Below are 14,617 nucleotides of genomic sequence, written 5' to 3' on the forward strand. Positions count from 1 at the left end.
TGATATTCCCCGCTTCGCTCCTGTGCATTTCATTTTTCCTGAGTTGCAGCATCTTTTACCTTTCTTTCAAGTACTTCACTCTGTTGACCCCACAACATTTTCCCAAAACATTAGTTTTCAGCCTGTAAGCATGCAGTCTCCTTGCAAAGCATCTGCAACCTGTATTTTATATCGTGACCTGAACACGAGAAGCCCTGTTTCATTATCACAGCACTGCCAGCATACCCCTTTTTAGTTAGAGGCAGTTAAATTACTCAACAGGGTGAGGGCTGGAAACAAAGCCTGCATTCTGGAACATGGAATAACAGGATTTTCTGAAAGATTTGGAGCTCACGACTAATGAAGTGTCCTGTACGTTTGTGCAAACACAACATCCTAATACCTTCCAGCATAAAGATGAAATTCTGGAATCAAGTCACACTTACATTTAAAAGATCCATATCAGCAACCTGGTAGGCTGGTGATCCCAATACTTTTGGAGGCAACTCCTTTACAGTAATATCAAGGAGGGACTAAGGAGAGCAAAGGAAGAAAACGTAGGTAAACACTTTTTTCCTGAGGGTTTGAATATTTTAAGTAACACCACAAATAGAAGCAAAACCGTAACAATAGCTTCCCTTTAGCAGAAAGAAAAAAAAATCCATTGTGAAAGTAACGGTCCTTTGAAGCAGAAGGTTCTGGTAAGACCGTGCACCCGATCCTGTGAGCACTACTGCAAACCTGAACAACACTTCTGAAGAAAGAAACCCCTAAGCAGCACTATGCCACCTCATGAGAGCTGTGTAACTTACAGTTCACACCCAAAAAAGTTGTCTCTTTAAGAGACCATCCTGGGAAGTCAGATGCAAAAAGCTGCTACCGATCAGAATCCAGACCATCAAAAAGAAACGAGACTTGGAAACCAGACGAACCCACCCAACGTACCAGTACTTTCTGCACAGGAAGAGAATTTGATCGAACAGTGGTTTTTAAGGCCTGGAGCAACATTGTCAGTATTTCTGACCCTTGCTTTTCTTTCTTATTTCCTAGGAAAACAAAAAAGCATATTTACAGTTAGAGCAGAACAAAGGAATGGTCACTCTGACCCACTGTATAGAACTTCAAGCGCTGTAATATACTGCAAGATCAAAAGAATTCTGTGTGTGCTTATAAACATATACCAAATACTTGACAGATTCAGATACCAAGTCTGTGCTCCGAAGAACAGCACAACTGACTTCGAAGTTTAAATAAAAAAGCTACCCTAAGTTTTATTAGTAAAGTGGAAACACCTTTGTGTCATTAACAACCTTAACTTCAACATGCTAAAAAAAGTTGCCAAATTTGGCAATTCATCCAAGCAATGCTCTTCATTTTTCTAATGCTTTTCAGCTAGACCTTTCAATATGAGAGATTTCATTATTAACAGTATTCTGGACTTTCAAAGCCTGTTGAGAGTAATGAACGCTTTTTAACAGGAAACAACTTACTCTCTACATCTGCAAAGACACTACACTTTACTATGAAACAAAATTTCATTAAAGAAAAAAAGGCAGCCGCAGTCACATAACAGAGACTCACGTGAGTGATACACTGCATGTCTCGGTCTCTCAACACCAAGGACTTGGGGTGGGTTATTCTTTTTGGAGGGGGAAAGATTTCTTCAGCAAGAAAAGCAGTTAAAGAGCTTTATTATCTTTGTTACTGCTACATGTGATACCCCTGCAGCCACATGCTGCTGTGCCTTCGCTAGTAAGCCTCACTGGATCAGACCACTATGGTTCTGTATGTGTCACACAAAGATGGAGACATCCCAAAAAATACCCATTATTGCTTCAAAAAGAGCTACCGATGATGCCCAAAACCAAGCTTTAAAAGCAATGAAGCAAGTACTACTTAAGGCCTAGTCTTAAAAAACCCTCTAACTGGTCAGCAATGACAAAGAAAAAAAAAATACACTTTTTACCTGATTCAATAGCTGTTTTCACATATCCATTTATGCCCTTCCATATAACATTCAGCATACAATCTACAAGACAGCATAGTACTGTAGTCAGTTTGTAATAAAAACGTTAAACAAAATTGCAGTTAAAATACGAACTGTGCTACAGACTGTGACACAAGCTTTCAAACCAAGTCAGAGCAGTTCAATTTAACGTAACACTGGAGTATTACAGAAAGTGGTTATTTCGTCTTATGCTTCCCTCGCCCAGTTTATATTCCAGAAAAGAAATCCAATTTTGCCACTAAGTTCTTACCAGGAACTTCTTTTCCAATTGCAATAAAGCCATCCTGAACTGCTTTTATAAGCGTGCCGGCATGCTTGCAAAAAAAAGAAGGGCTACTGATCAGTGCGTACTGGAGAGGCTCTAGGAGAACAAAAAAACATGCTCTGTCAATCTGTTATTTCGCAGTCTATTGGTAAGATAAGCCTTAAAAATAATCGAGTGTACATGCGTACTTACAGCATTTAACATAAAACCAACTTCTAATATTAAAGATGAGAACTACCAGCTTTAAATGTTTAAGCCGTTTCTTTCTAACGGACATCTTAAAATCCAACAAAATGGGCAATTTCAGATTATGCAAAAGTACTTTAAAAAAAAAATGTAACTCTCATACCTAAACTAAGTACAAGTTTGTTTTGCTTAGCAAAATCTAAAACTTCTGGTCCCATCAAGAAGTGAAGCAGCATTTCAATTCCCAAAAGCTGGATGGAAGGAATCACCACCACCCCTGCTGTGCTAGAATTCAAGTTCATCCTCGGTGTGACTGGACTTGCAAACGGGTAAGGACCTAAGTGAGGGGAGAAAAATGACATCATCTCATCTCTCACCTGCAATCAAGCGTAAGAGAAGATCCAAAAGACCAAAATCCCGCAGTTAACATGAAAAGAACAAGTCACAGAACAGCGCTGCCTAAAAGGGACCCCTAGCACGCGCTCACAGTCGTAACCCTGCAGTGTGAAGGTGTCTTCCAAAGATGGTGAAGTCTCGGACGCCAAACTTCATCGTGGCTACAGAGCAAGTTCCCTGCTACGCTATGACTAGTTACACAGTGACTGCACCGCTGTGACAGCCTCCATTAGAAAGTTTACACTGAACACAGCTTTAACAGGCCTCACATGCAGAGCATTTTGACCAAATCCAGTTATGATCTCACAGAACTAAGATGGACTTTCTTTTTTTTTAAGGGAACAAAGGAAGAGCTACCCATCCAGGACACTTCCACGACACATCTGAGGCTTCTCATTACAGCAGTCTGGAACTGCAAAGCTGTGATCGCTAGGGCTTTCCACACAGGGAAGAAAAGGAGGCAGCTCCTTATCTCGGGCGTTGAGACGGCAAGCTCAAGGTGTGATTTCATATAGATTTAAAGTACCAACGTTCCTGATGTGTTATGATCACTGAGTCACTACTCAGGCAGAAACGAACAACACTCTAGAAATGAGAGTGGCAGATGTAAATAACACATACACCTGAAAAACTAAGTTTCAAGCCAAAGCTCCCTTGCAAAAGAGAACGCGATTCAGGACATCAAAACTGGTCCTCAACACAATCTGATTGGCAGTTTCGTAAACCTGAAATACTGGCTACAACGGATGAGTAATCCGACGTAAATCACTACCTCTGAGCTCTCCAACGAGGATCCAGGAATGTTTTGAACAACGACACAGCGCAAACGAAAAAGCAAAACATCTCAAAGGGAACAGACCGCGTCCCGCACCCAGAATGTGGTCGGAAACAGGCTTGTGCTTCCATACCCGATTTGTGCGCGGGGGTGGCCGAGGCTAAGCTCTGGTTGGCTGGTACCCGCGAGGGAGTTCCTTGCAATGCAGCAGGAGAATCCAGACTTAAAGTACTGTGGATTAATGGCACACAAACCTGCAGAGACAGCAAGCCTCAGTGAGAACAGGTATGATGTGTACAAGCCAGAAGCCACAAGGAACCATACATTTCAAGTGTCACACAGACTGTGCTGTTGTTCACAGCATCACTTCCTGGGTACTTATAGCAATATTTTTAAGATGCTGTATAAAATAGGCATACTGATACACGTGCTAGAAATGGCTGGATTAAACAGAAACTCACATTAGATTGATCCAACCATACTGTACCTAAAAAGGCAGATTTTTTTTTTCTTTACCCCCATCCTGAAGTTTAATTTAATGAAATTCAGAAGTCTCACAGAAACATTACGTTCATTCCAGTTACAATGTGAACAGTATCGCAACACCCGGATCATTTTTCTCTCTCTGTGCATCTTCCTAAACATTCTATGATCTTTTCAGCATGTTTTCTTCCAGCAGACTTTCCAAAGCACACCCTCGCACAGTGGAAGAACAAAGCAGTCCATACATAACGTTTACTATTGCTGTGCACTCACCAGAGCTTTTCACCGAGGGGCTCACACGACACGCAGGTGTGACCTCAAATCTTTTGGAACTTTGAAAAGCTTGCACGGGTAGCCCCAAGCACTCCTGCTACGCGTAACACACGCACAGCACACACATACACAAGTCAGATTCGGTTCCTTAGGACAGTTTATTTCAATAATAAACTCGAGAAGGACACAGCAGGTACAGAGTAAGTTACCGTAACAAAGCGGGGACTTACCTTCACACACTCAACATGGACCAAGCGATTATGACTATTTTCAGTTGTGTTACCTGTTCAAAGTTGGCAGGCAGCTGAGGTCCCAGCCTCATCAGTAAATACCACCAGACCTCCAGTTTCGTCAGTGCCAAAGCCTCTGTTCTCACGTGGATCGAGCTCAGTGGCTGCATTAGCAATTTCAGCCTTTTAGCACTGCACAATATATCTTGAAGACCAAAAAAAAAAAAAGCGTATTTTTAAGCAACACAAATAATTCAATCACAGAACAACAAAACCAGGAAAATTTTTAAACCATTGGATTTTTTCCTAATATATTTTAGCTTAAAATTCAATTAATGACAATTTGCAAAACTAAAGTACATAGCAAATGCACCAGCCTTTCAAGACCGTTTTACTGCTCTAACTGCTGTCTAGAACAACCCTGGAAATAGCTGGTATTTATTCCCAAGACCAAGAATGAAACGAAATCTACTGCACACCAACGTAAACTGAAAGAAACGTGCCCTTGCTCGCTGTGTTAGAGCGCCCTACCAGCCACAGCAAAAGAAAACCCAAGCACTCGACGTGTATGTGGTGTTACCACCGGATGAGAAGGAGGGATCTCAAAACACAGCATTCTGAGGCCGCAAAGGACCGATGGCCACTGAAGCAGAACTAGCACGGCTCGCCTAGGCAGGAGTTTGCTCAAGCCCATGCAAGTGTTCAGAGAACGAGGTTCGGCCAGCTCAGCAGCACCAGGACCTGTCCACCTGCAGGCCCCAAGAAACTGCTGACAGACTGCTTCGGCGGTACGCGACCCTTGTCAGCCGTACCGGAACAGGCACACCGAACACCAGCCGTGCCACGGAAGCAAATCCTTTGTTAATTAATTTATGGGAAACTAGGATCAGAACAAATGACCAGATAAGAAACAAATTAAAGTGACAATTTAAGTTCAGTTTGGCTAAACCAAGAAATGTCCATTTAGCTTTCTCTTCAGGACCACAGCACGGAGAAGCACAATCAAGGCAGACAACAAATACTGTGTGCCTTGACACAGGCTAGACTTAAAGAATTGTCCAGGTCTCAGCTACACCTTTAAAGCAACTTCCTTTAACACCTCCAGAATCCTGAGGCATTGCCCTTCTCCAACTAATCCACACAGTCCAAAGTAAGATCTATAGAACGTTTCATTCTCTGTTTTATCGCTGTTTGGGTCAATTACAGCATTACAAACCAAATGTTTGTTACTTTTATTCTATTAATTTCTACTAGCAGAAAAATTAAGATAGAACTACTGATCAAACTGTCACTTTTCCTTAAAAAACATAACAAGAACTTGAATTTTACTGCATATACCACTACGTGTGTGTACATATACACACACCACCAGGTATGTATTGCAGATATACTATGACTACACCCAGTGGTACCACCATAGCATTGACCACTACTAGACAGAATATTCCCTTCCAGTTACGCAAAGTGACAGCAGTCAAAACAATTCAGGTTAAATTTTTTAATCTACCTGGATTTAGAGCAAAATTATCTATTAGACTCTTCCATGCAATGAAGGCTATTTTCTTTACCACTGGTGAGCCACTACGGAATCCAAGTTCCTCCAGCTGCAGCAATGAGTTGATAAAACTGCCACTACGATGCAGAGTCTGAAGGTAAAGAAGTTCAGAATTAAGATATTTATGCTGCCAAAAATTCCCTCACTAAAGATTTGTGACTGCAAAACTCACTGCCTTTCTGCTTACCTTTCCAAGTAATTTGACAAACAGCGGCCATAATTTTAACACGTAAGTCTCATTTTTTGTAGAAAACAATTTCTGAAGTTCTGAAATTAATTTCTGCAGACAGAAACAAACATAATTTCTACAAGAAACATATTCCTAGTATTATAAAAACTACACACTCGTACCAACGTCTGGAAATACAACCAACTTGGAATTAGGCTATTTTTAGATCAGAAGGATTTAATTCTGTACCACACAGCATCTGCCTGTAAATCAGTGGAATGTCACTACCACCTCACTACCATCTTCTTAGCTGAAGTTTATGGTTGGTTTCAGTTATTCTGATAGCTGCAACCAACAAATCAAAACTCATTTCCTTAAATACCTGTAGTCTCTCTCTCTCAAGTCAAAACACATCGTGACCCTAAAAACCAGTCGTTTGTTTGGGTTTTTTTTGTAAACATACCTCCTGGTTTTGCCTGGGACAGAGTTGATTTTCTTCCTAGTAGCTGGTACGGTGCTGTGTTGTGGATTTAGGATGAGAATAATGTTCGTAACAGACTGATGTTTAGTCGTTGCTAAGCGGTGTTTATACTAAGTCAAGGACTTTTCAGCTTCTCCCCCTGCCTGGCCAGCAGAGGGTGGGAGGGCACAAGGCTCTGGGAGGGGACACAGCCAGGACAGCTAGCCAAAGGGCTATTCCATACGACAGGACATCATGCCCAGTATATAAACTGGGGGGGGGCTGACCGGTGTGCTCGGAGACTGGCTGGGCTTCTGTCAGCGGGTGGTAAGCAATTGCATTGTGCATCACTTGTCTGTCTTGGGTTTTATTTCTCTCTTTTTGTTACCTTCCCTTTCATTACAGTTACTGTTAGTATTATTATTATTGTATTTTGGTTTATTTCAATTATTAAACTGTTCTTATCTCAACCTATGAGTTTTACTTTTTTTTCTTCCTCTCCAATTCTCCTCCCCATCGCACCAGGGGATGGGGGCAGAGGAGCGAGGGAGCAGCCACATGGTGCTTAGTTCCAGCTGGGGTTAAACCACACTGTCTGGTAAGCAAATTCTCTTTAAGGGACAATAAAAGTTTAATGACATTATATAAGTTAATGCTATCAAGACAGGTGCTTCAAGGTCACTTAAAAGCAAGTTATTTTCCTGATCAATGATTCCTTGTCAGAAACTCAAAATTATTTTTTTTTTTACAGTGGTTCTATATTTACATTGCTGTACACTACTTTTTCTGTGGAAACTGCTGTCACCCAGAAGTTACTGTCAACACACAGCAGCATTTCCCTGCCACTAAGTAGACTGTAAATGAAATAAAAAATACCCCAACCAACCAACAGCCCTCATTACTGCTCCCACTGCCTCTAGAAAAAAGGCACAGCATTTCTTTCCACTTACTGTGGTCATCAGGTGCTCAGTGACAGCCGCTACCTCCTGCTGTTTCTGGAGGAGCAGTGGCATGCCCATCTCCAGGGCAGTGGCACCTCGTAACTGCACCTTATGAGCTGAATGGACGACCAGAGGGATGATCAGTTTTGCCCACCTCACAGCCTCTTCTCCCATCTGGGCTGGCGTTTGCTCCATTAAGCTAGATCCAAAATACAAATATAGGCATTACAAATCTCCAACAGACCTACTGCTCAGATACTCAGAGATAATCTTAGTATCATCAATAAATGCTCTAATTCAACACATGATTTACAGGAAACCATTCCAAACAATTTTATTTTTCTAAATAACTGTAATTTTGACAGTTCCCTTAAAACTGCAAGGCTGAATGTTATCTTAGATAAGCCTCTCCAAAAGCAGAGCAGACTGACCTTCACCAGTTGCCCTTTCTATTCTATCAGTACTTTTTGGTCAAAAGAGCTGAATCGAGAGCCTGAAGGAAACATGCCATCACTTCCTTATCAGTGACCAAGCACAGTTGGCTCACTAACCACCCCTGTGTGTTCTCAGCCGCCCAGCCCAGCTCCCACAGGCCATGTGTGCTGAAAACAACCACCCAGATCCTGAAGCAGCAGAGGATCAAGCGTCCTTATCTGAGCCTTCTACTACCGAGCTGCTCGAGCACAGAATGACAATTCCACATGTTTACACCACCCACACCGAAGCCAGCGAAGCTTCCCGCAACGGGAGCACTCGCCACACGTTCAACCCGGCCTGTAGGAACCAGCTTGTCTCCAAGTCACGGAATTTGCTAGTGTCCCCTTTGGCATGGGTACGTCAAATCCCCATCACTACAGTTATGAAGGGGTTGCTGTACTAAGGAAAACTGCTGCCTTTCAAATAATTTTCTGAAAGCCAGAGGACAAGCGCTGCTTAAGAGAAAGGTTTTCCATCACATGCCAGCAGCCTAACTTCTGAACAAGAGCACTGTCTTGCCACTGCTGTCAATCAGACTGTTTAAGGATTAATTTCAGGTTCCACTCTTGCTCTCAAGGATAACTATAGTCTTTTTAATGAATATGTATGACATTATTTTTAATATATATATATACATACACACAAAATAACTAAAAGAAACCATTCAATAAAATGCATAATTTTCCAGAAACAATTGTCTGCTGAAATCTCAGATTTGCAAGAGGAATTAAGTGTGCAACTAGCCAGATGCAAGCAGTTGCTAAATACTAACATCCAACTTCCCTGCTACAGAAAATGAATGCACTAGAATAGAGCCAAAATAGACAAATAATGACTGTTGTAACTATTCCACTTTAAAATGGATTTGCAGTTCAAACCAGATGCAAAAAGTTCAGAGAATACTGACATAATAGTAAAGATATAAGCTCAGCCCATTTACTAATAAAGAAATTAAAATAATACTAAGTAAAGATAAAGCTTGACTATTCTAGCTGACCAAAACAATGCATTCTTGGTATGGGTCCAAGAATTAAACAGTACCCTCTGCAGCGTTATGAGAAACATTGCAGTAAAATTTGTAAACAACCATGGAGACATTTTAAAATAAAAACCCACATAATGGCTGAGCATTTCTCAGCCGGGTCGGTTCTGAAAACAAAGGCTGGAATGTAATACATGACTTGAGGCATGCAGGAAACTTTGGAAATAATTCCTAATAAGCCACTGAAAATGAAAGCAATGACACTTCATCTGAACATTGACTACTTTCTGCATCAGAATCAAGTGTCATATTATCACTAACGGAGTATTTTGCCAATGAAGCAGTTCAGGAGAACCACTGGCAAAGAGACAGAAACAGAGATAGTAGCTCACACAACTTCATTCTGTTTTACTGACTGTAATACAAAACACTGTGGGAAAACAGACTTGAACATACTGAGCAATTCAAAAAAACATTCCTTTACAATACCTAGTGACACTAAGATTTTGGTTTAGTAGTTTCCCAAAAAAACTAAGCAGAGTTTCAAAAATTTACTATTGCAGCACGCATACCGTATAATAACATTTAGTGCTTCGTATTCAACCACCATAGACTGTACATCTCCTTTAGTAAGTACTGCTTCCAGGGTAGAAATAATACTGGAAACCTGAGGAGACAAGAGAAGAACATTAAAGCAAGCACCTGAATACAAGTACTTCCAGGAGGAGCTGGAATTCGGGAATTCTGTTTCCCAGGACAGTGCCCCATGTTTGGATTATGCCTGGTCTAGTTTTAAGGTTCGAGCTCTGACCAAACTGGAATATTCACTCATTTCTCCCCGTATGCTGCTTCACTGGTATCTAACAGAGTTGCTCACATTTCAGCTTCTCCCTCAAGAGAAGCAGTAATTCGTTGGCTCTTTTCCCTGTGTAGCTGCCCTTACAATTTTTCCACGAACTTGGGCCTCACACTTGGATGTCAAATTTGATGGAAAACGACCTTCAGATTCAAAAGCTACTGAGTGGAGAGTGACCAAGAGATTGCACAAGCCTCTTCTCCCTAAGAAATCGTGCCAAACAAAAAAAAAAAAAACCAAAAGTGAAGAAACTTACCTCCTTCTTTACAATTTCTGAAGGAAAAGTCTGCTTGGAGATCACCCAAAGTGCCCGAGTGCGAGTGTTTTTGTCCGAAGTTTTTACAGCAACACTGTTCACCATTAAAAGCAAGTCTCTCATTTCAGTTGCTGAAAGTAGAATGCACCACACTCAAATTCTGTTTATGCAATTTTAATCAGCGTCTCAGCAAGTTTTGGGTCATTTTGCTCAGTTAAGGTTACTAAAGATCCGTTCAACTGCAAGTCCCAATGGACATAATAAGCTTTATAGTTACAGAGGGCAGTAAAGCTGTTAACTGAGGTAAGTGCAAGCTTATTACACACAAGAGAATAAGGCTAACATAGGAGTTACAGGCAACTAGGAAGACAGACTGAGAAACCACATATTCCTTTAAAATTCAAAACTAATCAAGCCCAATTTCTTGCAAATTTGGGCTTTGTGGGTAAACGATCTCACTATCAGAGAAACACACTCACATATATCCCTCTCCCCAGCCAGGAGTACATATGCTTTCTGTCTTCTCTCCCTAACCCTCCATTGTTTTCAGGGCTTAGTTATTTCTGAAACCTGACATTCTCTAACCAAATTGATCGTAATTTATCAACTGGTTAAAAAAGTTATAGGGGAAAGGAAAGAGATCACGTAGGCATTATTATAGATGCTTCATTCTCATAGGAAATCGGCCTAAATTTTGCATAATAGGAAAGCAGGACACACTGAAAAATTGAGTAGAAGAACTAAATGAAACACTTTCAATAACCAGAATGGCAGAGTCATGCATATCTCTGCACATCCACATACATGGTTTCGTTCAATCTTGCCCAAGGTTAAGTTCCTTTCTAATAAAGGTCATTCCAGAACATTTGTTCAAGAGTATTTAACACTTCTCAGAAGAAAAAAAAAAAAGAAAGAATAAGCAACAGCATGCCTTTTGTTATTACTGTTTCAAGAGGCACTACAGACTACGGCACCACACAACAGCCAAATCACAACGCATTTCCTTGGGTGCCCAGGACAGGCAACCTGAGTGTAACCCCCTTCCCCCAGCACCCAGCCTGACCGACACACACACGCAGCCGGCTGACACCGAGCAGCTTCTGACCACGGTAGTGCAAGTGGACAGGCCTGACCCCCGGCACGTGGGACAGGCACCTCCCGAGGAGCAGCCAACTTGCTTTTACCTCGGTGTTTTTACCTCGGTGCACAGGCTCAAGTTCTCAGCAGCAAAACCTTTTGTTAATGGGATTCAGCACTTTCTAGGAACGCAGGCCATAAGCACTTGGATTACTTTAGTTTAATTTGAAATATTTACCAGCACAGGTTTTGGTGTTGGACTAGGTGACCTTTAAAGATCCCTTCCAGCCCAAACCATTCTATGATTCTACAATTTAATGGAATCACCAGGGAAAGGCTGGAAAACGCTGAAAAGCACTACTACACCTACCCAAACTCTACACACAAAACCCCACAGTCTTCATTCTTTTCCAACCCAGAAAACTTTTTTTGATTACTAATTCCATACAACTAATTACAGCACCTAACTGCTAACAAAGCCTTTAACGAAACTAGAGGTCAGTAAAACAGTATTAGCGTAACAGCATGAAAAAAACATTACAATTTTTGGTACGAGATGGAATTGGTTAACCACTACACTGGTCATACTGGAGACAACACCACTGCACCACCTGGGAACTGTAAACTTTGTCAAAATTAAAGTCTATGCTAACAAAGAACTCTGAGATACATAGATAGATAGATGTATACACACACACACTACAGCATCCACACTGAAGTTTGTTTGCTTACCAGATAATTCAGCTGTAATATTTGAATTAAAAACGCAGAATCCTAACGCCTGTAATGCTGCATTACTGAGCTCTGAGTTTGGACTAGAAATGTGTGCCTGAAAAAAAAACCATATACATAAAAGTCTCAGTTTGCAGAAGTAGCTGTGAAGTAGTGTCTTAATACCAACACTCCTGCTCCATGAAGAGAGAGCTGTCAACAGCAAACACTTGATGGAAAAACGCACCCATGTAAGAAACCCTTCCTGATTACATAAGCTCCAAATCAGTAAAACAATCTGAGGTTTTGAAGACATTTTTGGTTCGTGTAATTTAGACATTTTTACTGAAGTAAGGTCTAGACATCCAAAGTTCCCTAATTCTTCACTGATTATGTACTATCACTTGACTCTCCAACTGTTTTTAAAAATCTAAAACAGAAGGGAAAAAAAGATGGCCAAGACCAGGCTTCACCTTAACCAAAAAAAAAAAAAAAAACAAAAAACAAAAAATGACTTTTACTGCATATTCCAAATCCCCAAAGTGTTTCTAAAGGCAGACAGAACATGCTGCATCTTTTCTGGCTGCAAGATCAGACTTGACTACATAACACTGCCTGGACACATCCAACACCCTGTATTTTATTTTTTCTGTAGTAGTTTCTAGTAACGTGGAAGACATATTTTGCCAACAAACCCTTCCTGCTATGTCACTGGCTTGAATTCTTATTAAATTAACTCAAATTCGAGCCTTACAACGGCCGCTGACCTTGACCACCCAAACAGATCTTCGTGCACTGAAGTGTAGAAAATTGAAAAGACATACCTTAAACACTTTGCAAAGCCGAGGAAAGTGTCTTTTGACATTTGCAGTGAATTCTTTGCCTTCATCACCAGTCAAGCGACTTCAAGGAGCAGAAGGGACAACAAGCAATACTCACAGGTTAAACAGGTTATAATGGACATAACTTTAAATTTCCGACACACAATTTATCAGCTAATATAAAACCATTTCTTTCCTTAGAAAGCTAAAACACAGTACTGAAGAAGTTAAAGAGCAAACATGCCAGTCACCACAAACTTAGTCTGACATATCAGTAAAACATTGTCATAAAGTACTTGTGTCCTACTATATTAGAAAAAGTGAAGTGACTAATGACCCCTTTTGAGCATAAACCCCCCCCACACTAAGGGCTTTCATTTTTATTAACTTCTTAACAAACCACTGTAAGTTAATATGCAGACTTTAAACGACTTCTGAAAAAGAGATAAAACTTTCCACATAAATATATGAGATTAAAAAGTACACCCCTCAAAAGCAGGTCTAGACTGCAGGCTCCCCCAAAATTCTGGTTTGACAACTAGCAGTGATGACTGTGCATATATCTGAAGAACACCCATACAAGAGCTGTACATATCCTATAAAACCTTAGCAACCAGTTTCACAGAGCAAACCCCCACCATATTAAGTGTGGTCATCCAGAAGACAACCCGAGAAATCTCTTGTTGCTTTTTTGTCGGTTACTACTAGAAACCTGTGAAATCTTACAGCGTGATCAGAGTTGCTGATTCTCAAGAGCTTCACAAGTTAATATAAAACTGAAAGACATGAACTGAAGGGAGATACTGATGGAAAGAGTGCCCTTGCATATGCTAACACATTCGAAAGACCCAGGTAAAAGCAGAACCTCATGGTTAAGAAGTACCTTCCAGAAAAAAATTAAATTAAGAGAAGACCCAAACCCGGAAAACACAACAACAAATCCAAACTTTCCAATCATAAAGCTGAAATGCAAGTCTTTTTCCAGCTAGGAAAAGAAGTTATTTCCCATCATTCCTTCACCCCGCTCCGCAGTTTGCCCAGAAAATGTAAAAGCAGAGGCTCTCGGATGAGCAGACACCAAAAAGACGCCCTGTCGTCTCCTCCTTCCCGCCTTCCTCGCCCTCCAGGCCCGCACGCTTCCCGCGATCTCCACCCCACGGCCACGCAGCCCCATGCCCGGCAGCCCGCCCCAGCCGCCCCGATGCCAGGCCGGGCAGAAGCTTCCCTCCCCGCTCCGCCGCGGCAGCTCCCGGGGGCTCATTCCCCCCGGCCCAGGGCCCACACGGGCCGAGACCGCCGGGCCGTGCCTGCACACCGCGCACCCCACACCGCTCCCGCCACGCCGGGAGCCACAGAGGCCGAGGGCGGCCGCCGTGCCCTCAGGCAGCGCGGGCCTCCCCGCTCCCCCTCACGCCGCGGCCGCGGCCCGCACTCACTTGACGATAGTGAGATGAGCGTCCGTGAGCTCCCCCGGCGGGGCGGCTGGGTCCTCCAGGGTCTCCAGCAGCGGCTGCAGGCTGGAGCAGGCGGCGGGAGCGCTCATGGTCCTGCGCGGCGAGCAGGCGGTGGGGCGGGCGGGCCGCCCAGTGCCGCCCAGTGCCCCCCAGTACCGCCGGCCGCCGCTCGCCCCCACGCCGTCTCCCGGGCTAAGATGGCGGCGGGCGGGACTAGCGGCGCGCGGGCCCGGGCTGCGCCGGCCCAGCCAATGGGAGCGCGA

The 14,617-nt window shown here is 42.5% G+C and overlaps 1 protein-coding gene across 2 annotated transcripts in view; it reads right to left on the minus strand.

Moving 5' to 3' along the window:
* RIF1 (replication timing regulatory factor 1) overlaps positions 1-14,443 on the minus strand; it is a 33,734-nt gene extending 19,291 nt beyond the window's left edge. For both annotated transcript variants that reach the window (XM_086465927.1, XM_086465926.1), the window contains exons 1-15: positions 14,337-14,443; positions 12,904-12,982; positions 12,101-12,197; positions 10,292-10,422; positions 9,752-9,846; positions 7,730-7,919; positions 6,338-6,430; positions 6,103-6,241; positions 4,649-4,800; positions 3,743-3,863; positions 2,602-2,775; positions 2,238-2,348; positions 1,946-2,008; positions 925-1,025; positions 426-512 (exon numbers count right to left, since the gene is read on the minus strand). In XM_086465927.1, coding sequence (XP_086322053.1) covers positions 426-512; positions 925-1,025; positions 1,946-2,008; positions 2,238-2,348; positions 2,602-2,775; positions 3,743-3,863; positions 4,649-4,800; positions 6,103-6,241; positions 6,338-6,430; positions 7,730-7,919; positions 9,752-9,846; positions 10,292-10,422; positions 12,101-12,197; positions 12,904-12,982; positions 14,337-14,443 — 1,740 coding nt within the window. The remainder of the gene's footprint in view (positions 1-425; positions 513-924; positions 1,026-1,945; positions 2,009-2,237; positions 2,349-2,601; positions 2,776-3,742; positions 3,864-4,648; positions 4,801-6,102; positions 6,242-6,337; positions 6,431-7,729; positions 7,920-9,751; positions 9,847-10,291; positions 10,423-12,100; positions 12,198-12,903; positions 12,983-14,336) is intronic.
* Between the last annotated feature and the right edge of the window lie 174 nt (positions 14,444-14,617).

This window comes from Leptosomus discolor, chromosome 5 (assembly GCF_034619465.1).
Source record: "Leptosomus discolor isolate bLepDis1 chromosome 5, bLepDis1.hap2, whole genome shotgun sequence".
NCBI lineage: Eukaryota > Metazoa > Chordata > Aves > Leptosomiformes > Leptosomidae > Leptosomus > Leptosomus discolor.